The 26,112-nt window shown below is 40.7% G+C and overlaps 1 protein-coding gene across 2 annotated transcripts; it reads left to right on the top strand.

Moving 5' to 3' along the window:
• The first annotated feature begins 1,301 nt into the window (after positions 1–1,301).
• On the top strand, positions 1,302–25,922 carry tdrd7b (tudor domain containing 7 b). Of its 2 annotated transcripts, XM_053495616.1 has the most exons (17): positions 1,302–1,338; positions 9,403–9,606; positions 11,435–11,579; positions 12,786–12,951; positions 14,903–14,985; positions 15,486–15,706; positions 15,992–16,566; positions 16,667–16,856; positions 17,737–17,848; positions 17,963–18,165; positions 18,251–18,385; positions 19,768–19,851; positions 21,944–22,078; positions 22,221–22,331; positions 22,522–23,069; positions 23,187–23,347; positions 24,739–25,922. In XM_053495616.1, the coding sequence occupies exons 2-17, from the start codon at positions 9,403–9,405 to the stop codon at positions 24,957–24,959; spliced, it is 3,294 nt and encodes a 1,097-aa protein (XP_053351591.1). In that variant the 5' UTR covers positions 1,302–1,338; the 3' UTR covers positions 24,960–25,922. The 2 variants fall into 2 exon arrangements, with proteins under 2 accessions (XP_053351591.1, XP_053351592.1); XM_053495617.1 differs by lacking the exons at positions 1,302–1,338; positions 9,403–9,606; positions 11,435–11,579 and adding an exon at positions 12,209–12,478.
• Positions 25,923–26,112: the final 190 nt, after the last annotated feature.

Genomic DNA, 26,112 nt, shown 5'->3' with positions numbered 1-26,112 from the left:
CCATTTATTACATATACTAATGTTGTTATTACTATTATTTACTAATTACAGTTCATCCATATGTAATCACAAATTGCCTTCTTCTTGTATTTGTTTGCTATTTTATCCTGTACTTTAATATAAATTGCCAATTCATGCTTAAGGTGTGTTGCCTCAGTGTGTTGTCTATGATGATGTATTAAATGGTCATGTTGTGACTAAAAACAAATCAAATTTGTCTGAGGGTGTATCAAAAACTTGAGACTGGTATTGTAACATGCCAACAGATGGCAGCACAAGGCTGCACTCACAGCTCTGGAAGCATCGACCTTCATAAGTCAGTGTGCCAAAAGACATCATCCTGTGTACATTGGGCAAATTTGACCACGTGCATCACCATGTCTCCTATTTTATCATGGACAGCAAGCCAGAAAAAACTGCGAACATGAAATTCTTCATGAACCCGGGCTAATCTGCTGCGTGACATGGCAAGTTTACTGCAATGCTGCAGGGAATTGTTTAAGGTGTTTTTTGTGGCACGCAAAAGAAAGATCATGACTGGAAGACGATGAGAGATCAGGAAGACCTTTTACTAGCTGAACCCTTGAAAATGTCAAAACAACTTGATGATTGTCAGAGAACAATCCACAACATTGCTGCTGTTGTCGGTGTGTCATACGGAACTGTCCGGGCAATCCGCACATGCCATTTGAAATGAATATTGCGTCGAAAATTCCACCAGCACACCGTGGATGACCCGTCCTTCAGGTCGAGGACCATTACCATGACAAAACTTATGTATGGTGTATGGGTACTACGACCTTGAGACGAAGCAACAGTCTTCTGCGATCGAAATGGTCAGAGAAGTTTGCAGCTTAACCAAGTGCATGCTCATTGTCTTTTTCAACATTCAGGACATCCAAGGTCTTCCAAGACCGTCTATAGTGAAGGAAAACCTGAGGCAGGATTAAAAAAAAAAAAAAAAAGAGCTTGTAAACAGAGCTAATCTCCAAACTTTTCAATACCCCTTTGTAGCACATAGCCAGGAATTTAGCTTCATACATATTTCCTCACACATTTCAAACTAATTTGCCTAATTTTCTTTTTGTAAAGCTGCTTTGTGACAATGACTATTGTTAAAAGCGCTATATGAATGAATTTATAAAAAATGAATTGAATGGAATGGTTTCTGACTAACAATCACTCGAGTTTTTAGTGGTGGAGACAGGTTCATCTGGTTTGTATTCCCACGCATGCGCGTTGACATCCCTAATTAACTCGGTGCGCTCTGACAGCAGAAGCGGGTTATTACACACACACACACACACACACACACACTGTACATACGCTCAAAGCAAGGTAAGCGCTTTAAAACAACTTTTAGCCTTAGACCGTTGACGAATTAAACATGTTACCGTTTTGAATAGGTTGTGTGTGTGTGTGTGTGTGTGTGTCAGAGTAAGTGACAAGTGAACGGATAACGAAAGCGCAGAGCTGCACTGCTTAACTAAGAAACTTTTTTCCATCTCATTTAATTCACATAACACCTGCTCTAGTCTTTAACCTAGTGTGTGTGTGTGTGTGTGTGTGAGAGAGAGAGAGAGAGAGAAAGAGAGAGAGAGAGAGAGAGAGAGAGAGTGACGTCACCACTTTTGGTGCCACATTACTATTCCAAGTTCATAATTACAACTTTTATCAGGCGGGAAAAAAAGGAACAAAATGTAACCAGTTTCTCAAAGTAATGGAGTTGAATCTGGTCTAAATGTTGGAGTAGTGCTGTGTGCACGCGCCGTGATCAGTAAGCTGACCTGGTGTCCAGGGTGTGTCTGTCATTTCAATGCCCAACAGCTCAAACCGCGTCTGTTTCTCTCGAGGAACTTTCAGTTTCATTGTTGAATAAATTCCAGCCATCTTTATTATCTTGAGTCCACCAGGTAACACACACAGTCCACCAGTGACTATCCTGTACACTGAGCATGTCTTAGCTTACTATATTAAATATGTGAAGTGAAAAAAAAAAAGCTAGTCTAGCTGTAACATTTCAGGTTTGTAACGTCTGATTATGGCATTGAATTTTCTTTTCAACAATATTTGTATGGATTTTAAACAGGGATATAACAGAGTAAACATGTAGTGTTTCAATGCACATTTTATAAACCCCTTATAAACCCCTATACCACCCACCTCACCCCTCCCTGACTCCAAGCCAGCTTTAAACGTGTGAGAAAGGCTAGATGCCAGGCATATTTAAAGAAGGCAGGAGAGAAACGAAAACTGTGAAGCTGGACGTTTTTGGGTCTGCATGCAAAAAAAAAAAGTAAAAAGTAAAAGAGAGCTAGGAGGGGAATGAAACTATAAACGTATATGAAAAAAAAACAAAACAAGGAAGGGCCCTCACACCTGTTAAAATTTCAAGTCTGAATGACGGATTGAGTAGTGAATCTTCTCCAGGGACAAACAAAGGACATAATATCTCTGAGCCACTGGGCGTGAGTGTGTGAGGTGGCATCCGTCCACCTGAGTAAAAGAGAACGCCTGGCCAGGAGTGTCGCAAAAGACAATTAAAGCCATTTAGCTGGAGTTAGACATCTTCCTCTCTAGTGATACCAAAAAGAGCAATCAGAAGGTCTGGTTAATGCATTGGATTTTATATGGGTTTAAAAATTTTTTCTAAATGTAAAGGGAGCCCTTAAGAACAAAGCAAATAACTAATCCCCCAAGTATATATATATACATTTACATTTAGGCATTTAGCAGACGCTCTTATCTAGAGCGACTTACATTTTTTTTTATCTCATTATAAATCTGAGCAGTTGAGGGTTAAGGGCCTTGCTCAAGGGCCCACCAGTGGCAACTTGGTGGTTGTGGGGTTTGAACCTGGGATCTTCCGAACCGTAGTCCAATGCCTTAACCACTGAGCTACCCCTGTCCCCATATATATGTACATATATATATACAGTGGTGTGAAAAACTATTTGCCCCTTCCTGATTTCTTATTCTTTTGCATGTTTGTCACACAAAATGTTTCTGATCATCAAACACATTTAACTATTAGTCAAAGATAACATAATTGAACACAAAATGCAGTTTTTAAATGATGGTTTTTATTATTTAGGGAGAAAAAAAATCCATACCTACATGGCCCTGTGTGAAAAAGTGATTGCCCCCCTTGTTAAAAAATAACTTAACTGTGGTTTATCACACCTGAGTTCAATTTCTGTAGTCACCCCCAGGCCTGATTACTGCCACACCTGTTTCAATCAAGAAATCACTTAAATAGGAGCTACCTGACAAAGAGAGGTAGACCAAAAGCACCTCAAAAGCTAGACATCATGCCAAGATCCAAAGAAATTCAGGAACAAATGAGAACAAAAGTAATTGAGATCTATCAGTCTGGCAAAGGTTATAAAGCCATTTCTAAAGCTTTGGGACTCCAGCGAACCACAGTGAGAGCCATTATCCAGAAATGGCAAAAACATGGAACAGTGGTAAACTTTCCCAGGAGTGGCCGGCTGACCCAAATTACCCCAAGAGCGCAGAGACAACTCATCCGAGAGGCCACAAAAGACCCCAGGACAACATCTAAAGAACTGCAGGCCTCACTTGCCTCAATTAAGGTCAGTGTTCACGACTCCACCATAAGAAAGAGACTGGGCAAAAACGGCCTGCATGGCAGATTTCCAAGGTGCAAACCACTTTTAAGCAAAAAGAACATTAAGGCTCGTCTCAATTTTGCTAAAAAACATCTCAATGATTGCCAAGACTTTTGGGAAAATACCTTGTGGACCGACGAGACAAAAACTTTTTGAAAGGTGCGTGTCCCGTTACATCTGGCGTAAAAGTAACACAGCACTTTAGAAAAAGAACATCATACCAACAGTAAAATATGGTGGTGGTAGTGTGATGGTCTGGGGTTGTTTTGCTGCTTCAGGACCTGGAAGGCTTGCTGTGATAGATGGAACCATGAATTCTACTGTCTACCAAAAAATCCTGAAGGAGAATATCCGGCCATCTGTTCGTCAACTCAGGCTGAAACGATCTTGGGACTGCAGTAGGACAATGACCCAAATACACCAGCAAATCCACCTCTGAATGGCTGAAGAAAAACAAAATGAAGACTTTGGAGTGGCCTAGTCAAAGTCCTGACCTGAATCCTATTGAGATGTTGTGGCATGACCTTAAAAAGGCAGTTCATGCTAGAAAACCCTTAAATAAAGCTGAATTACAACAATTCTGCAAAGATGAGTGGGCCAAAATTCCTCCAGAGCGCTGTAAAAGCAAGTTATCGCAAACGCTTGATTGCAGTTATTGCTGCTAAGGGTGGCCCAACCAGTTATTAGGTTCAGGGGGCAATTACTTTTTCACACAGGGCCATGTAGATTTGGATTTTTTTCTCCCTAAATAATAAAACCCATCATTTAAAAACTGCATTTTGTGTTCAATTATGTTATCTTTGACTAATAGTTAAATGTGTTTGATGATCAGAAACATTTTGTGTGACAAACATGCAAAAGAATAAGAAATCAGGAAGGGGGCAAATAGTTTTTCACACCACTGTATATATTGTATATATATAAACTCACCTAAAAGATTATTAGGAACACCATACTAATACGGTGTTTCACCTCCTTTCGTCTTCAGAACTGCCTTAATTCTACATGGCAGTGATACAACAAGGTGCTGAAAGCATTCTTTAGAAATGTTGGCCCATATTGATAGGATAGCATCTTGCAGTTGATGGAGATTTGTGGGATGCACATCCAGGGCACGAAGCTCCCGTTCCACCACATCCCAAAGATGCACTATTGGGTTGAGATCTGGTGACTGTGGGGGCCATTTTAGTACAGTGAACTCATTGTCATGTTCAAGAAACCAATTTGAAATGATTCGAGCTTTGTGACATGGTGCATTATCCTGCTGGAAGTAGCCATCAGAGGATGGGTACATGGCGGTCATAAAGGGATGGACATGTCTCAACAGAAATCGAGACTCATCAGACCAGGCAACATTTTCCCAGTCTTTAACTGTCCAATTTTGGTGAGCTCGTGCAAATTGTAGCCTTTTTTTCCTATTTGTAGTGGAGATAAGTGGTACCCGGTGGGGTCTGCTGTTGTAGCCCATCCGCCTCAAGGTTGTGCGTGTTGTGGCTTCACAAATGCTTTGCTGCATACCTCGGTTGTAACAAGTGGGTATTTCAGTCAGAGTTGCTCTTCTATCAGCTTGAATCAGTCGGCCCATTCTCCTCTGACCTCTAGCATCCACAAGGCATTTTCTCCCACAGGACTGCCGCATACTGGATGTTTTTCCCTTTGCGTGAAAATGCCCCGCTCAAAATTGCTTAAATCACCTTTCGTTTCCATTCTGACATTCAGTTTGGAGTTCAGGAGATTGTCTTGACCAGGACCACACCGCTAAATGCATTGAAGCAACTGCCATGTGATTGGTTGATTAGATAATTGCATTAATGAGAAATTGAACAGGTGTTCCTAATAATCCTTTAGGTGAGTGTATATATATATATATATATATATATATATATATATATAAAACACGATTTGGATTGAACATGTTCAGTTTAAGTGAACACTCAGGCTAATAAAAATAAGAACTTAACATTAACTATTATAACTTTAACCAGGGTGTAAGTTGTGATTTTCAGTACTGTAAGACAAAAATTACTAATTGATTTTACATAGAAAAAAAAGGTAAATATTGATGTTCTCAAAGGTCTTTAAAAATTTGCATAATTAAATCTGAGACATCACAGATATACCATTCTCAGATGCACTATAACTTAACTGTAACTTTCCCGAAAGGTTACACAGAGAAACACATTGCATGTAACTTTAATAGTAAGTAAAAGGACATTAAATAATTTTTTTTTTTTTTAAACATTAAGTAAATCGTTTGTTTGTGCATCCTGTTTCTCTGCAGCACACATGAAGCACAAGATTTTGCATTTCATGTGGTGCTCAGTATTGGATATTATATTGTGGCGTGGGCGGGGCGGCGGCTGACGACCAGCATGCCTTGCGGGGATGTCGGTGTGTGTTCACCATGTTGGGGAAAGGTGTTTGGGTTGGTGGCTTCGGCCCTGTTTGTGTGAGGGGTGTGTGACGTGTGAAATGTGCTCCAGTTCAAGCTAGTGGTGAATTGGATGTAGGCTCCTGAGTGAAGGTGCTGCTCATGCCTTACATGCTGTGTGCTTAATAAAGTACTCCCAGCCATTGCATTGGGTAGCAAATAAGCTCACTCGTCTCTCCAGCATTCTTCTCGGCGTAAAAACGCTACATTGGTGTCAGAAGTGGGATGGAGAGTAACGGGTTCGAGCGCACAACGGAAGACCTACTGAAAATCCAAGCGGGCCGCCGAGTAGCGGAGCGACTACTCGCGAAGAAGCGCTTTCCCGACGGCGCTAAAGCGAGCACACCACGGCAACCAACGCGGAGCGGCGAGGTGAAAATCCCGGCGCTGGATCTCGGGGCGGAGGCTGGCGCAGCGCAAGCGCCGGAGCAAGAGACAGCTCCGCGCGCCGTTAGCCGGCAAAGCGACCTGCCGCTGCGCGAGGCCGAGCGCGCTGATCCCATATCGGCGGTGCATCGCGGCGGAAGAGCCGAGCGGCCGCCCGCAGCTCAGTGGCGCTCGGTTCATGAACCTAGCCGGGGACAGGGCTACCCGTCGCGGCTAGGCAACGAGCAACTCTCCGACGTTTCGCGGCGAGGCCGAGGCACGGGACAGCGTACCCCAGCAGCCGCTAGACTAGCGCCGGGAGGACGCGTGGTAAGCCGCGCTGGGCTTTACATCGACTGTGTGCCGGACGGCGTCTTACTGCGGGCGCTCGTGGACACCGGCTCCACTGTTTCCCACGGGTTGTGGAACTGTGAACCGCCCATCGCCAGGCAGAAGAGGCGAATGGGCGTGGACACTCACAGCCAGCTCGGCTCTCCGATGTCATCTACCGGGTGCGGTTGGCAGGGCGGGCACGAGTTTTGCCCCACCGGGACCGTCTTGCGCCTCCACAGCCGCACGCCGGGGAACCATCGAACTCTGGAGGCCGGACCGCCTCAGGACTACATTTGCGTTCACTCCTCACCTGCCAAAGGACGCCGGCGTTCCCACCGCCAGCGCCGACCGCCTCCACGCCTCCGAAACGGAGTTCATCATGGTGACCAGGGACGGTCACAGCTCGGGTGGGGGCAGTGTGGCGTGGGCGGGGCGGCGGCTGACGACCAGCATGCCTTGCGGGGATGTCGGTGTGTGTTCACCATGTTGGGGAAAGGTGTTTGGGTTGGTGGCTTCGGCCCTGTTTGTGTGAGGGGTGTGTGACGTGTGAAATGTGCTCCAGTTCAAGCTAGTGGTGAATTGGATGTAGGCTCCTGAGTGAAGGTGCTGCTCATGCCTTACATGCTGTGTGCTTAATAAAGTACTCCCAGCCATTGCATTGGGTAGCAAAAAAGCTCACTCGTCTCTCCAGCATTCTTCTCGGCGTAAAAACGCTACAATATGTTGTTTGAGTAGCAGTGTTCCATTGATTCCTTTTGTAAACTTCAGATTGATTGGTCTGGATACAGTCTTTTTCTGACAGCTTTATTTTTACTGAGAGCTCTGTCTCGTAACTGTTGGTTGTAAAACAGACTTGGCAAACCAGCCATCCAATCACACAAACTATTGTGTATTTATAAGCATTTCACGAGCAAAGTTTATGTGTGTAACATGGATGGGCAAGGCTACTCATATACATGTGTGTGTGTGCGTGTGTGAGAGAGAAAGAGAGAGGCTGAGCAAATCAGTTTCAACAGTTGAATATGATTTAGCACATTTTAAATATATGTTCATATAGTGACAAGCTCCCAGAGATAAACCAGTGTGTGAGAAAGCACTGGAGTGTGTCACTAGATATGTTTAAATAAACTGCCCGTACTGTGCATGGAATTAGCATGTTCTCCCGGCATGTTTTCCACCGTGCTTGGTGTGTTTCCTCCGGGTACTTCGGTTTTTTTCTACAGTACAGTCCAAAGACATGCAGATTAGGCTATTTGGCGTTTCCATAGATTGGCACCCTGTCCAGAGTGTTTCCTGCCTTGTGCTCTGAATTCCCTGGGACCGTGTACAGGATAAGCAGTATAGAGAATGCATGAATGAGAGTTAGTAATCCTTCTGACCATTTTCCTCTGACTTCTGACTATATTAGCAAGGTGTTCCCACCCACAGAACTGTCACTCACTCAATGTTTTTTGTTTTTCTCACCATCTCACTAAATTCTAGATTCATGTCTGTAGAATTCCCCGTCCTTGATCAGTTCAAGTTCTATGAGTAATTGAACTGTTTCTGTCTATATTATGCTTTATTGATTACATTTGTTAACTTTACCTGGACAAATGCTATATGAACAATTGCCTTAAATAATTATCCGCCATTGATCAGCAGCAGTATGGAAAAGTTTATTGACTTGTTGGTTTTTGTCTGTCTTGAAAGGTCTACAGTATATTTAAACCCTCCTGCAGGAATAGCACTGATTTAATGTGCAATCAAAATATATTAAGCATTTATGGAATAATAATTTAACAAATACATTTTAGGGCATAAATGAATTTTTTTTGTGAGGTTGTCTTCATCACCACAGTGGATTTGAAATCAGGCCATCAAGATGTGATTGTGTAGATTTTCACCTTTAATTAGAAGGATTTCATAAAAGTATCACTTTAACCATTTAGAAATTATTAGTGCTACACAATTTATCATATAAAATGTGAAATCACAATAGGTACATGTACAAATATTGAATTTCAAAAAGCTTCAATTCTGGAAAGCTTAGTCTGGAATGTTTGCAAAATTAGTCAAAAGTATTTCTTGAGGTGATAAATATTTGGAAAGAAAATGGTGCAGTTAATAGTCACAGTTTAAATCACAATCGCAATGTAAATTACTATAAATTACAGCTGTTGTCATAATGTCCCTTCATTTTCTTGCCTAAAAAGTAATTGGACAGGTGGCAGTGGTTTTATGGACAAATGTGGCCCGTTTCCTCATTGTTTCATTAATTAAGAAAATTAAAGGTCTGCAGTTGATTTTGCTTTTTGATGGCTGTTCATGGGAACTCTCACTAAGAGGTGTCTGTGCAAGTAAATGAGGTTGACAATGTCAACATCGACAATGACACATCAGGAGTGGCCAAATCAACATCTTAAAAATAGGGCATGCAACACGAAAAGGCCTGGATAACCACAGACGACAAATAAAGTAAATAATCACATTATGCTTTCCTTGGTTAAGTGAAACCTCTTTGCAACATCTAGCCAAGTCAAGAAAAACTCTGGAGGAGGTGAAGGCATCCGAATTTTTACAAAAGTAGTGACTAAGGTACTAACAAACTGAAATCAAATGCAGTATATTTAAGAATAATTTTTTGTGTGTTTTTCTAAGATGGTGGATGAAGAGGCAGTGAAAAAAAGGCTGCTGACTGTTCTGCAATCCAGACCTGCAATCTCCCTGTCTCGTCTGCAGGCTGAATATAAAGAACTTACAGGTGAAACCATACCACACAAACAGCTGGGCCATACCACAGTAGATGCCCTACTGCGCAGCATGCCCTCCGTGATGCAACTGGACAGGACTCGCTCTGGGGAGGTAAGATGCAACAGTTGTGAGAATTTCTTTTGCCTATAGTATAAACAAAATCAACCATATGGAGGTGTTGGAACAGTTCTTTTTTTAGGTTATTTGTCATAAATGATAGCCGTAAACAGATGAAAATGCAAATTAGTGTTTTTTTTCCTTAATCAATACAGGCGTATATATCAAAGATGCAAATCAGGGCTGCAAACAAGGACAGGCAAAAGTTCAGTTGATGAGCAAATAAAGTATCTCAGGTACATTCCAATACGTCACAAGGGACATGCGTTCAGAGTCTGTTTATGTCGAGTATGACTGAGAAACAAGTGTGCATGACTAGTTGAGTCTGACTCAGGTGAGTCTGACTTGAGTGAGTAGTGATGTGTTGGAAAAAGTAGTCCATGGTGGCCATTTTTGTAGGCTGTGATGTGTTTTGGGTAATGGAGTTTGAGGTGATTGATTGATTAATTGGTTGATTCATTCATTCATTCATTCATTCATGCTCTATGTAATACTGACTCTATACTAATACTAGTGCTCCTCACTTAAGTCAGTATCATGCAAAAAGAATCAACGTATGTGCATGATAAGAATGTTTCATAGCTGGGACGCAAACACTACCATCCGTGTACCTGACGTGCACGGCACATTAATTTTCTCATTAGTTTTGATCTGAATAGGACTCTGTATTTGAACCATAGAGGATGTTTAAAAGTCTGTGAGTACATGTCTATTTTCAGTTAAGAGATAATACTCAGAGTACAGTGCTGTGCCAAAGTCGTGAGCCATCACTCATTTCGGCACATTTTGCTTCCAAAGAGCCAGACATTCTTGTATTTGCATTCCTGAGGAATAGTTCTCCAGGCATCCTGAATGACTTTTTGTCTCTCATTTTTCACAGTGACCTGTGAATCGTTCAAGCATAAAAAAAATAAATCTAATTTAAAGCATGAACCAGTGAGAAACGGGTGCAGATGATAACCAGTTGATTAGGACAGTAATTAGTATACTGCTGATGCTTAATGCTGAGTGGTTGGAACAGACAAGAGGGGAAATGAGATTGCTGCTAAGTTTGTATCTTTAGGCACTTTGCAGGCTATCACAGTAAAACATTTGTTCCCATTCCTTTAATGTAATCTACATAATTAAATGTACTTAAATATAATTTAATATGAAAAAATGAGGGTGGCTCAAGACTTTTGGACAGTACTGTACATACACAAAATATTGATATGTAGAAGTATGTATATTCACAATATTGGATTAATGACAGAAAATTAAAAGTAGAATTTGCAAAGATATATTCCAGCTTAGGCGGTGTAGTGGTTGGCACTGTCTTCTTGCACCTCCAGGGTCCTGGTTCGATTCCCGGCCAGGCTCGATTCCCGTCTCTGTGTGCATGGAGTTTGCATGTTCCCCCCGTGCTTGGTGGGTTTCCTCCGGGTACTTTGGTTTTCTCCCACATTTCAAAGATATGCAGAAAATATAACTGGCCATAACTGGGTTTCCCAAATTGCCCAAAGTGTGTGAATGAGTGTGTGAGTGTGTGTGTGCCCTGTGATGGATTGGCACCCTGTCCAGGGCGTACCCTGCCTTGTGCTCTAAGCCTCCTGGGTTTGGCTCCAGGTCCCTGCAACCCTGCTTTATCAGTAACCTTCTATTACTGATAAAGCAGTATAGAAGATGAGTAAATGACTTATGATTATCTGGAAGCACTGTATTTATACTGTTTTAGATATGTATAATCTTATAGACTTCATCATTTCTCAAGATGGGGTTTTGAATTTAAAAACACACAGGAAACCGCTGACCTTTCTGTATCTGTTTATGTTCTATCTTAAAGGTGATGTGTTATGCTACTGTGGAGAATAAAAAAGCGAACATCACAAAGCTAGTGGCTCGGCAGCATGTAGCTAAGAAGACCGGCCGGCCTCAGGTGGTCAATTGCCAGATGCGAGCCAAACCCACTTCTCCTCTGGTGTTAAATGGTAGGAGTACAAAAAAATATAAAAATACTTTTTAAACTATTACATAACGTTATAATAATGTTTGCACCTGGCTGGAGGTTTTTGCTGGAGGTATGCTGTGCTTGTGAACCGGTCATTTAATTTCATAGTCAGGGGTAATTAATGCGTTTTTTTCTATCTTGCACACATAGTCAGAATGATACACAGTGCTAATTCCTGCTTAGTGTATTAACAGTCATTAAATTATAGAACTTTGAATATATTTCTGATATTACTTATATTGTGGAGCCTAGACAAAGTGTATTCCATCTCAGATTAGGAGTTGTCTTGATCACCCTTATTATTTTAGGGGTGAGACTTTAAGATGACTGTGTCCTAGTTAAACTCCTCTGAGGATGTAAAGATGCTAAGAATAAAGCTCACTATAAGGCCAGTCAGCAGACTATATTCTCTACTGCTGACTTCCTGGTCGAGCAGTGCTGAGACTGTTCCTGGATCAGGAGCTCAATGTAGCAGTATAGCTGTAGGATGATACAGCAGAAACACAGCAGCCCTGTTCTTGCTCAAATCAGAGATGCAGTGAGAGAGAGTGCAACAGAGAGGGAGAGAGAGAGAGAGAGAGAGAAGGAGAAGGAGCTGAATGAAGATGCACATCATCGGCAGTGCTTTTCTATTCATCTGTCGTTTTTTTCCTCCTTGTATCTCTCAGCAAATGCTGTTTCCTCTCGTCTCCTTTTTTGCCGGAGCTTCAAACCTGCTGAGCGTTTAGCATAAGAGCAGTCTAGGCATCAGTACATTTTATACATACCTGAAGCAAGATCGGAAAAAAGGACTCTTTCACAATATTGCTGCACTCTTCATCAGTATGCTCTAATCTGTGCCAGACAAACAATGAGATCGTCTTTGAGTCAAGTACAGAGGTATGAATGTTACAGTGAATGAAGGCAGGAGGTTATGATTAAGGTGTCTGAGATTTGTTGAAGTACTGTGTGTGATGCAACCATGAATTGATAGAAAGATATGGTGATATTTCATCATTCTGTTTGCCTGTGTACGCTTTGGAGAGCATAATGGCTTGTTTTTCCCTAAACAATTATATATGGATGCTAGCAATAAAGAAAAAACACTTTTTATTTACTTCTAATTGCATTGACATTTACCCTTTTTTTTTCCGCCATAACTTTTTGTTTTGTGTAAAAGATTTTCTCTTTTTTTTTTTTTCCATAGCCAAACCCAGAACATCTCTCAGGCAGCCTGAATACCGGGGTCATCAGGGTCGTGGTAGTGGTCACACAGGGAGCATGAGGGAGACTCAGTTTGATGGGAGAGGCAGTAAATTCCACAGTACTCCACCAAACACACCCAGCAGAAGGGGCAATCTTACTTTTGACAGGTATGAATGAGTAGAACATGTAGCACAAAAGCAGACTGCTTCTGAAAGAGCAATGATGAGCTGAGTGCTATTAGCATTTTTAAAAAATTATGTTTCGTATAAAGCAATGCAAAAGACACACGATCTGTAGGACAGATTATAAAGTGCGACAGAGCTATTCAGAGACAGACATAGGAGTGGATGGAAAAAACATTTCCTCTTTTCCTTTCTTCCCCGAGTTCTGGTCTGCTGTCTTCTCTTGCTGTGACTTGAATAAGAAATGCAGAGTGGAGCTCAGCTGAATGTTCATTTAGTCTGGTGTATTTAGCAGCGGAATGTGTGTGTGTGTGTGTGTGTGTGTGTGTTTATGCAGAATCATTCTAGCCAACAGTCAGTCCTTTTCACAGTAAACAACTGACTTTACCCATTCAGCTGTTTTTTGTCTCTCTGTGACATACACACAATGCAGAGCAGAAAGCGGGGATGGCATAGCTAAACGACTGAGCTGTGGGTCGCTAATCCTTCTGCCATCCCAGATTAGCATTTCTAAATGAGTCTGCAATGAATCAGCACTTTTTCTTTTGGTATAGATTTTGGTGGCAGCTCAGTCCATATGTCACCTAGAATTAAATGAAATAAGAGCCTCCGGGCTTTACCTAATACCTGCACAATAGTCTTTAATATCTGGTGGAAATATGTTTTGAGTAATAATATTAAAACGACTGTATTGAAGGAAAAGCTGTTTAAGGCCTTTGTTAGGCTATACAGTATGAACACCTTTTGGGATCATGAATTGATTATAGCCTAAATTTAGAATATTCTTAAAGTGCCCCTATTATGCTTTTTCAAATATGATCTTTCATGCAGTGTGTCATGTAGCTGTATGTGAACATAAACTATCTGCACTATCTGTGACGCCGACAGTGCACGATAAATTAAGTTTATGTCTATAAAAAAAAATAGTAGGCTCACATTCGCCTAAACGAGTCGTTAGCAAATCTAATATTTCTTTGTTACGGATCCACGTCACTCCGGAACATATTTACATAATGTCCGCCCACGTTCTACGCCCCGAAGAACTTGCCCGCCATCTCACAATTAACGCTACACTCTTGTTAAGGTGACGGAGCATTCATGCCGGGTTCGCTTAAACACGTTGTAATATAAAAAAACAATAAAAATGAGAGCACACAAAATCCTTTTTAACTGTTTATTCTCCACCATTCACCATTCATCCAATAATGATGCATTTTTCCCCTCGGGGCTTGCCATAGAAGGGCAAGCGTCATGCGCACTTCGCGAGTGTTTAACCGTTTCATCGTCAGACTCCGGCTCGAATTAATAGGGTAAAATCGACGCCATCTTTTCTATGTATTGACGGGTCTCCAGAGCTGTCATTCAGTTATGGTAATGGGCGTTTGGTTTTCCGACACACGCTGTAGACCAATCATAACGGGCCGCGCCATCTGACCAATCACAGCAGTGAGGGCTCACAGAAAGGAGGGGTTTAGACAGACTGAATCTTCGAACTGCTTCACACGAGTCGTTTACGAATAATTTAGAAATGGGGTAAAATTAAATCTATTTTTGGAGAAAACTAAAGTGTTTTTTGACCTTGCATACATGTTAACCTGTTTTAGGAGACTCATTAAGCAATATTAGCAACCTTTAAAATGGCACAATACGGGCACTTTAATGAACAACGCACATCTATAGTGTTTATTCATGCTACAAGTAAACCTATTGCAAAACACTGTTTTGTGAGTCACTGTTTAAATTTAATTGGGGTTGAGGGACGAGTATTACACAAGTCAATTTAAAGCATGGTGCTTATAGTTTTCAAAAACATAAAAAATAGTCAGTCAGGAATACTAACGTGTGAATAAAATACACCATGCCACTGCTTTGGTTGCTTTGCATAGCGCATTGTGCAAAGCACGCACTTCAAATTCAGATCTCTACCCTTTCCCAGATCGGATAAAAGGATGTCCCTGCCATCTCGATTCCAAAAGGAAGTTCACGCCCACCTGTCAAGAAACCCTCAACAGAGCCATGGTGAGTCTTCTTTCTTCTTCTTAAGTTCAGTGCACAAGGCAGGAAACTGCGACCAGTGCCAAAGAAACCAATCATTCTAATGATGCAGAACATCTAAGACATGTCCCAGTCTCCATTGAGTGTCCTTAAAGGCTGCTGTAGGGGTTGAGCTTTCATCATTAAGGGTCCTGTCACTAGGAAATGCTGTGAACAGTGTCCTCATTACTGCTTGAATAAAGCCATCTTCAGCCCCAGGCAGTCTCATGGCTAGTTATTACACAGCAGGCACCCATCCAAGCTGATGTTAATAGTTGGTTATGCGCCAGTACTGGTGCAAGATAAGGAGTAAGTTTATATCTGTCTGCATTAACGACCTGCCTTTGGGTTCAAATCCGTTGCTTAAAATTTTACTTGCAAACTTTATTAATATCCGCATTCACCTTGTACTTTATTTTCAGTTGTTTCTTACTAGGTAGTTGCAGGTAAAAAGTTTCTGTTCTGACCTCTGTGAACATTTCCAGCTTCTTCAAACCTTAATGAAAGCACTCCTCCACCAAAAACCCAAACACAAGTAAGTCTCTACAGTCCTAAACTGGTGCAGTCCCGCCTCAAAGAGGTCCTAAGCAAGCACAGCAATGGCTTCTGGGTGTCTAAACTTCCACAATTATACCGAGAGCTTTACAAGCAAGAGCTGCCCAGTGAAGCCTTGAGAGATCTGCAAGAGTGGACGCATATTTGCACAGTGAGTTTCGCCATAGCATAACCAAATCTTTACAAATTTCTTTACAAATTTACAGATCTGGATGACTCATCTGAACCCCAGTTCTGTGAACTTTTGCATTAATTTTGCATTAATACATAAATGTAGTTATTGTTACAATAATGTTTTTTTTATAATTGATTTGGATTACTTAGCTGTTTAAATTATATGGTGAATGTATATGGTTAACATTTGTCTTTTAAATACACAGCTGAATAAATCATGACTAAAAATAAAAAAAAATTTAGATTTTTCTTCAATGTGCAGGTTGAGAAACCATATGGTAGCAAATCTCAGGAGCTACTGTTGTACCCAGCCAAGGATGTTAGCAAAAACAGTGACACAAGTAGTCTTGAAATGACTCACACCTCAGACAAAGTGATTCTATCACCTCCAAAGCCCCAGAAAGTGTCCAGAAAACCTAAGAATAATACATTGAGCCCACTGGCATCCCCCAAGGCTCTACCTGAGGACCTTAAACAAAACCTAGCTGAGCTTCTTCTTAAGTACAGCAGTGGATTATGGGCTCATGCCCTCCCCAAACTCTACCAGGATACGTATAAGACCAACCTACCGGAGTATGTACTCGACAACCTGTCCTTGCTCTCAGATATATGCACCATTGACTACCCTGTGCCAGACAACCCCAAAAGAGCAATTCTTTACGTGAAGGTCTTAGAAGATGAAAACTGCAATAAGACAGACTCTGCAGACCTGAAGGTAAGAAAGGAGGCAGGCAGACGTCTCAGTTCTCAATCTGTGCCTCCACTGATTATTCCTATGGAAGAGTACCCCTCAGTCCTCGTGGTTGAGGCCAGCAGCACTAACAGTGTCGTTCTCAGGTAAAGAAAGATCGTGACCTCTCATCTATTTTTTTAAAAAGGATATTTATTTATTCATCAACAGGAACACTATTTGAGCATGTCTGTCTGTATTGAACAGGTACATAGGGGAGGGATATTCCAAGGCACAGGAAAGGCTAGAAGATGATATGAAGGAATTCTACAGACAGGATAACACCCGGAAACCACTGAACTCATTATTACCAGGCCAATTAACTGCAGTCATTGCTGAAGAAGAGGAAGAAATCCTCCGGGCACAAGTGTGTGAGGTCAGGTCTGACAAAGTCAAGGTGTGTATGTCATAATTAAATCATAGTGGGTTTAAGTACAAAATTTAAACAAAAGATTGTGGTCACCTGACCCTAACACTCATTTGCTTTTAAATAATGTAGTTACACCTTTTGCTGTTATAATAACCTTCACACTTCTGGGAAGGCTTTCCACGAGATTTTGCACTGTGGCTGTGCAGTCAGATTTCCAGTTCATCCCATAGGTGTTCAGTGGGGTTGAGGTCAGGGCTCTGAACTGGACACATGAATTCATCTGCTCCAACATTGGTAATTCATGTCTTTAGGAACTAGGCTTTGTGCACAGGGGCATTGTGATGTGGAACAAGTTTCTGTGCTTAGTTGTAGAGAAAGAAACTTATAATGCAAGCCAAGGCATTCTATACTATGGTGTGTTTCCGACAGTTTGTAAAAGAACCACAAAAGTCTTACTTTTGGCGATTTCGCATGGTTAGCGACTAACATTTATCAGATTTACTGTGATCATAATGTTCTTATTCCTAGTTCTATGTGAAATGAAAAAAACATGTATAATGGCAGGTTATGTGAAAGATTTTCTGGGATTGATGAAAATTACTACATTCTGCGGGCATGTGCAGAATATTGGGTAACAAACAAAAACAAGCCTCGGTTTAACAGTTGCAACCTGGAAAAAAAAATTTCAATGGCACTAAATAAAGATGTGTGTTTTCTAACTATTAATTTCAAGTATCTGGCAAATAATCTTATCTTTGGGAAGTTTTTGTTTGCAACAGCATAGCTGGGCCTCAGTTTGGTCAGTGTAAACCCAGGTTAACTGATGTATATGACATTTAAGACCATGTATAATTTATAAAGTGACTGATTAAGTTAACAATTAACCACTGCTGAATTGTTCTTTCAGGTTATTTATGTGGATCATGGCTTTCCTGATATTATTAGTAAAAGCAAGCTGCTTGAGTTGCATGAGAAATTTTTCAAACTGCCTTTTCAAGCTACCAGATGTAAATTGGCAGGTGAGTTTCAGAAATAATCTTGATAATTCATTTGAATACTTTAGAAGACGTACACTGTTAATATTTGCATTGGAAGGGTTGTAGTTGTAATGTATGTCACTGGATGTGTGTTAGGCCTTGAAGCCTTTGCTATGGAGCCAGCAGTATTGAAAAAATTTGACTCCATGGCAAGCGGTAAAATCCTACTGGCTGAGATCCTGGAAAGAGAAGACATTCCTTTGATGGTTTTATATGACACGTCGCAGGAAGATGACATTAATATCAACGCTTCCTGTCTGAAAGCCCTGCAAGAGAAGTCTTTAGAGTGCCCTCTGCAGGTACCCAGTATAACCAAACCTAGATTGTTGTGAATTGTCTGTCAGTGCCATGAGTTCTGACATTGCACTGCTTTTTATCCCATAGTTAAACAGCACCTTCATGAATGTGAGTGTGACCAGTGTGTGTTCAGATGGGACATTCTACTGCCAACTGCCCTCTTGTGGTTTGACCAAACTCACTGATATCCTGGAGAAGACAGAGAGCTATTTCCACAACCAGGTACAAAGGCCATAGTGGGTGTGTAATCACTGGACACATAAAACTATGTATTTGAATTGAACTATGTATTTAAGTCCTGGGCCTTCGGTTAATTCTGTGTTGTGTAATAATAAATAAAAAATTTATTTCTTTATTTACACATGTTGAGTTCTCAACAATATGAAGGCTCCACATGTTCTCCATTTGTTCCCAGACTTTTTTCTTTTAGGAGGTGTGGGAGCTAAAACAGATAGAGAGCCCTTATTAATACCAAAATTAAATTGTAAGTTCTGCTGCTAATCATCAGCCCTTGATTAATTGATCGTCAGCAGGTTCTCTGTTAAAGTAAGAGTTTGGGTGATTTGCTGGTCTGGAGCATTCGGGTACGTGTTAGCACAATGCCAAGAGGAGAAGATAAAAGCAGTGATTTTAGGGAAGTAATTGTTGTTGCACATAAGGGTTATAAAACAATAATTTGTGGGGAAAGGTTGCCAGGAGAAACCTCTTCTTTTAAAAAAAAGATCATGGATGCATGACCCAGGTGCATGTGTAGTTTTCGAGGTTTAAAAAGTGCATTTAAACAAACCACAAGACTTCTGGAACAATGTCCTATGGATAGATGTGGAGTTGTTTAGCTTTAATGCCTAGTGCAATGTTTGGTAAAACACAAACGTACCATTTCAGCAGAAACAATTCATACCCACTGTCAACCACGGGGGTGGTGTGTATGATTTGTATTAGTTTTGCACAGTACCTGTGCATCCTGCAGTCATTGAGTTATTGACCATGAACTCCTCTGTATACCAGAGTATTTTAGCGGCACGTGTGAGGCCATCTGTCCGACAGCCAAAGTTTGGTCGAAATTGGGCCAGGAAACAGGACAATGATCTGGAGCACACCAGTATACATACATCAGAATGGCTGGACAATAAAAGAATAACGGTTCTGGAATGAGCTAGTTAAAGTACAGACCTCAGTTCAGTTGAAATGTTGTGGCGGGCTATTAAGAGAGCTGTGCCCAAAAACCTCAGTGAACCGACATAACGTTATAAAGAAGAATGGGCCAAAATTTCTCTTGAACAATGTGAGTAACAGATAGTCATACAGGAAATGATTACTTCATGTTATTGCTGCTGAAAGTGGATCAACAAACTATCGGACAATATTATTAACTATTATTAAAAAACTATTAAATAAACAATGGAGTGATGGAAAAAGTTATTGTTCACCTGAGGTTGCATTTGCCAAGCATTAAGACCTGCAATGATCAGATGATTATAGATGATTGTTTTTACACAGAGATGCATAGAATTGAAGAGGACTAACATTTATTCAGGCCTGTATAAGGATAGTAAGTGTTATAGTAACTCATTAATGACACTACTTTGTTTCTTGTTCACCAGGTCACATCAGAATTGCTGGTTTCACGACCATTCTGTGGAAAAATCTGTCTGGCTCGATACAAAGGCAAATGTTCTCGAGTTGAGGTAAGAGAGAGCAGGATGTTTGAACAGGTTTTAAAAACTGAATAAAAAAAAGGACAAGACAAGAGGAAGCTAAAGCTAAACCAGATGCATTTGGTTAAATCCAATATATATTTCATTCATAAAGTGTGTTGATAAATCAGTTTACAGGTCCTTCTCAAAAAATTAGCATATTGTGATAAAGTTCATTATTTTCTGTAATGTACTGATAAACATTAGACTTTCATATATTTTAGATTCATTACACACAACTGAAGTAGTTCAAGCTTTTTAATTGTTTTAATATTGATGATTTTGGCATACAGCTCATGAAAACCCAAAATTCTTATCTCAAAAAATTAGCATATTTCATCCGACCAATAAAAGAAAAGTGTTTTTAATACAAAAAAAGACAACCTTCAAATAATTATGTTCAGTTATGCACTCAATACTTGGTCGGGAATCCTTTTGCAGAAATGACTGCTTCAATGCGGCGTGGCATGGAGGCAATCAGCCTGTGCCACTGCTGAGGTGTTATGGAGACCCAGGATGCTTCGATAGCGGCCTTAAGCTCATCCAAAGTGTTGGGTCTTGCGTCTCTCAACTTTCTCTTCACAATATCCCACAGATTCTCTATGGGGTTCAGGTCAGGAAAGTTGGCAGGCCAATTGAGCACAGTAATACCATGGTCAGTAAACCATTTACCAGTGGTTTTGGCACTGTGAGCAGGTGCCAGGTCGTGCTGAAAAATGAAATCTTCATCTCCATAAAGCTTTTCAGCAGATGGAAGCATGAAGTGCTCCAAAATCTCCTGATAGCTAGCTGCATTGACCCTGCCCTTGATAAAACACAGTGGACCAACACCAGCAGCTGACATGGCACCCCAGACCATCACTGACTGTGGGTATCACTTGACACTGGACTTCAGGCATTTTGGCATTTCCCTCTCCCCAGTCTTCCTCCAGACTCTGGCACCTTGATTTCCGAATGACATGCAAAATTTGCCTTCATCCAAAAAAAGTACTTTGGACCACTGAGCAACAGTCCAGTGCTGCTTCTCTGTAGCCCAGGTCAGGCGCTTCTGCCACTGTTTCTGGTTTAAAAGTGTCTTGACCTGGGGAATGCGGCACCTGTAGCCCATTTCCTATACACGCCTGTACACGGTGGCTCTGGATGTTTCTACTCCAGACTCAGTCCACTGCTTCCGCAGGTCCCCCAAGGTCTGGAATCGGTCCTTCTCCATAATGTTCCTCAGGGTCCGGTCACCTCTTCTTGTTGTGCAGCGTTTTCTGCCACACTTTTTCTTTCCCACAGACTTCCCACTGAGGTGCCTTGATACAGCACTTTGGGAACAGCCTATTCATTCAGAAATTTCTTTCTGTGTCTTACCCTCTTGCTTGAGGGCGTCAATGATGGCCTTCTGGACAGCAGTCAGGTCGGCAGTCTTACCCATGATCGCGGTTTTGAGTAATGAACCAGGCTGGGAGTTTTTAAAAGCCTCAGGAATCTTTTACAGGTGTTTAAAGTTAATTAGTTGATTCAGATGATTAGGTTAATAGCTCGTGTAGAGAACCTTTTCATGATATGCTAATTTTTTGAGATAGGAATTTGGGGTTTTCATGAGCTGTATGCCAAAATCATCAATATTAAAACAATAAAAGGCTTAAACTACTTCAGTTGTGTGTAATGAATCTAAAATATATGAAAGTCTAATGTTTATCAGGACATTACAGAAAATATGAACTTTATCACAATATGCAAATTTTTTGAGAAGGACCTGTATATAATACATATAAAATCAATTAATGAAAATGCTTATAGTAATTTTGGGTTTGGTTTAGTAGGGGTTATTCATATTCATGTAATTTGTATGTATGTGAAAGAGGGCAGATAGTGTCATTCTATGTGTGTGTTCAGCCACCTGGTGACATGGCAAGAGTGGAAAGAAAGGTGATGTTAAAGGCGAGAAATAGCTAATGGATGGAAATTGTATGGATGGGAAATGATCGAACTCTGATGTAGTTAAAATACTCCTGGAAAATGACTGCCTAATGGGGAAGCACTGTTATTAAATTTCATTACATCAACATGAAATTAAGCTCTTTATTATGTGCAGATAACTAACCTGCATGGTAGACGGGTATTGGACATTCTGTTTGTGGATGTGGGAATGCAGGCATCTGTCGAAGTCACTGAACTGAGGGAGATCCCGCCCCCTTTCTTCCGTGACCTTATCACAATCCCACCTCAGGTGAGTGGTTAAATTCGAAGCACTGTGCATGTTACCGGCATATATGTATATATCTTAAAACTCAGAGAACCTACTTGCATAGTTAGCATGTAATATGTGTAAATGCTGTAAAATAACATATACAGGTGTAATCTGTACATAGGCAGTGAAGTGCTGTTTAGCAGACTTGCCCATCAGTGTGGGCTGTTGGACTCCAGATGCAGTGCAGTGGCTGAGAGATGCAGCTCTACACTGCAGTGACTGCAGCTTGAAGGCCAGTTCTTTATTAAAGCTACATTCTGTTATAAGCTTTAACCGTGGGAAATGATTTTAAAGCTAATTTATAATGTTACTTCTGTTTGTAATATTGGTTTCCAGCTAATTAGCACTACAAGATATTCGGTTCCAATTGAAATTAGCCTTCATTAAAACCATATTTTTTGATTTATTCATTTTCTTTTCAGATTGTTAAAGTGGAAGAGAACAAGCGTCTGGCCCATGTCTACCTTTTTACTAACAAGAACTTCCACGACCCTGGTTACAGCCTCAACCGCCAGCTAGCCAGTTTAGATCTCTGGAAGCACCAGGACGATGTCTTCCTGAGCAGCCAGGGGTCTCTGAAGAGCGCTACTCGAACATCATTATCAGATTCACCCCCCATGACCCCCACCACTACCCCTACACCCACTAGTGGCACTTACAGTCCAAGCACCAACATTGCAGGCAAGCCTCCACACCCACCTAAGAGGTTGGAACCCAATTTAGGTCCCAGTAGCACCGTGTCTGGGAGTCTGCCTTTGCCACCTGTACTTGAGCTCCCTCAAATGGGACAGAACATAGACATTTACGTATCAGTCGCGTGCCATCCGGGCCATTTTGTGCTCCAGCCATGGCAGGACATGTACAAGCTGGTTGTCTTAATGGAAGAGATGATTCTGTACTACAACAAGACAGACGAGAAGCCACTCACAGTGGAAAAGAACCAGGTGTATGCAGCCAAAGTGGAGAAAAAGTAGGTAAAAGTGCCATACATATACAAAGTCCCATAAGTAGATTACTGAGCTTTGTTCTGATAGCTTAATGATCTTAATAGAGCTGTAAAAAAAACATGACTTTTTTTTATTTCCAGTTGGCATCGAGTGCTTGTGAAAGGAGTCCTGAGCAACGGCCTGGTATCTGTTTATGAGCTAGACTATGGAAAGCACGAGCTGGTTAGCTGTGCTGTATTGAGGCCCCTCATCCAGGAGTTCAGGCAGCTTCCCTTCCAGGGCATCACTGCTCAGCTGGCAGGTAGAACGACTTGCTTATAGAGATGTTTCTCTGCTTTTCTCCTTAAGATTGTTTAGCCTGAAATTCTAAAGGTGTTCCATTTGGTCCAAAAAAAAAACCCTCAATATATTTAAATATAATGATTCTTGTATGAGGATTGATTTTGTAAAACTTAAGAACTTGTTTGCTAGTAGGTTAAATTAGGGATAGAAATTACCAGGGACCATATGATGCATATCATAGTACCTTTGTGCTGATACGAGTTAATTTAAATCTAAGCAAACTTAGTAAACAGTTTGCTGCTACGTACCATGTGCGTAGCTGTGCAACATGCAGATGCAAGATGTCTGATCCGCGGGTGATGCTGTAGCCTCTTTCAGCCGAGGGTCTAGAGGGTGCAGGGTGGGATGGGAGGCACTAAGTGCTCTCAGATTAATTATGGCTCTACGGCCAATCAAGGGCTGATTGCGTGAGCTCACGCAAGCGAAAGGAACAGATAGCACTGTCCTTTGAGTGTTGCGCCACCCCAATGGTGCATAAGCGAGCAGTTCGAAGTGTGAGTGGTCGCAGTAGCCTTAATGTGGGAGCACATTACGGGGAGTGACGGGGAGGAACTGGACACAACTGAAATCGGGAGAAAATCTAAAAAATACAAATATACCTTATATGCAGTACACATTTGAAGTTTATTCTAACAACATGATTTTGCAGTCAGTGTAGTAATACATACTGTAGATTAGTTATTGTCAATGTAAAGAAAATCTGTCACATCTGATGTGACAAATCTGATGTCACAATGGGGCATTGTCAGCAGCGACACAATGCCATTTAAAAGGGGGAAACATGGTGGATAGTATGGGAAATCAATGATCGATGGCAAGTTAATGAAAAGTTTAAACTAGAAAAAGTGCATTCAAAACTAAATTATAAAAAATAAACCTTCGATGTCATTGGAGAGCATGTTATTTATTATAGTATACAGTAAATCCTTTTATAAGAGGTTTGTGCCATATATGACTTTTGGGCAGTACCTTTTATTTTGTTAACAAGACCTGTATTTATTTTAAAACCGAATTAAAAAAATTGCACTCGCTGTAAATGTTAAGAATAAATATTCAGAAAAAAGAAAGGAACAAAAGAATGTGATGAAAATGGCGACATCTGGAGGATGCTATGAATTTTTTGAAAATTATTTCCACCTTAAAAATGCAAAGTGAGTTGGGTGGGACATGTGATGTTATGCAAATTCTGTTTTATATTGTACAATTATATTGTTTCTTCTATTCACTTTGTAATGTTTGTAAATGTTTTGAGAGGAAATATAATTCATGCCTTTTTCAACCTTTGAATTCCTTTATGGTCTTCACCATACATACATACTGCATGTACAGTAATCTCTACAATCTTTATAGGAGTGAAGTCCAGGCAGTGGTCTGAAGAAGCTTCCATTGTATTTAGGAACCATGTGGAGAAGAAGCCAATGGTGGCGCAGGTAGAATCGGTGCAGGAGGCAGAACAGCCATGGGACCGAAAGCTCACCGTCTACCTGGTGGACACGTCTCAGGAGGATAGTGACATCTGGGTCCATGACCTTATGGCTGAATTTACTGATGAGCTCACCAGGGCTGCATAAAAGTTTGCCTTCTCTGTATATGTCCTTGAAAAATTTTGTGAGTGTGAATTCATTGGTTCTATCAGGAAAAGCTTCCTGTGTTTGACTTAAACCGGACAGTGAAGATTACCTTTAGATGAAGTATTAAAATTTATTACACTAAAAGATTATTTAATTATGTCAAACACAGATGAAAGGTCTATGATACACATTGCATAGGAGTATCTACTTTTAACCCTAAAGCTTTAACTGTTGTGATCATGGATAATGCACATGCATCAGAGTTACAGTAATGTGTGTGATATCACGTAGTTACATGAAAAGGTGTTCATCTTTAGTAACCAGTTAAGTTATCCTGGTCTGGGTCACTATGGATTCTGGGAACAATGGATTTGATGACAAAATTTAATTTATGACGGGATACCATGTAAGATAAGATTATATAATTTGATATATAATGTCTAGTTTGCCACAGGTTGGAAACCAATTTTAAAAAAAAATATATTTCAAGTTGCCATTCAGAAAGGAAAAGATTCTGCATGGTTAACTAGAGTCACATACTATAACACTTAAACTGAACAAGAACATAGTAGTGAACAAATGTTTACCAAGTAGTGAAAGTTCACAATGTTAACCAAGCTCAAAATTGTTTACAAAGCTACATTGGTAAATCATTCCATTTCTTCCTAAAATGTGACAGAAGCTCCACAGGTTTGGCAAAGGCTTTGAAGAGTTCCTCTATTTATTTAGCGCTTCTTTTTCCTGTTTAAAATGATTGCATGGGATCTTTAGGTTTCTGCAGAAGTGTGACAGTTGTGGTATATTTGAAAACCTAAGGCTAACTCCATAGCATTAGTGTGGCTTAATGGCTGAGTTTTATTTAGCTGAAACATTCCGTGTAGATTCTTTATGGACATGTAAAACTTAACATTTCTTGACAAACATGGACTGCACATGGAAAGAGTTTGATAAATAAAGTTAAAGGAGAGGAATCATAGATGTGGTGTTTTTGTTTCTTTAAATCCAAAAGTATAACAAGATCATATGTACAGTATATGCGGTGGTCTGAGAAAAGCCATGGAAGGTCGCTGTGGTAAACACTCTGACTTTCTTGGGAAAATGTGTAAGATGTCCTTACTAACTTTGCTTTTCTAACATGTTGAAGAATGAGCTT

The sequence above is a fragment of the Clarias gariepinus genome, chromosome 1 (assembly GCF_024256425.1).
Source record: "Clarias gariepinus isolate MV-2021 ecotype Netherlands chromosome 1, CGAR_prim_01v2, whole genome shotgun sequence".
Classification (NCBI taxonomy): Eukaryota; Metazoa; Chordata; class Actinopteri; order Siluriformes; family Clariidae; genus Clarias; species Clarias gariepinus.
Note: the sequence above shows the minus strand (reverse complement) of the source record. Positions and strands in the feature narration are given on the sequence as shown.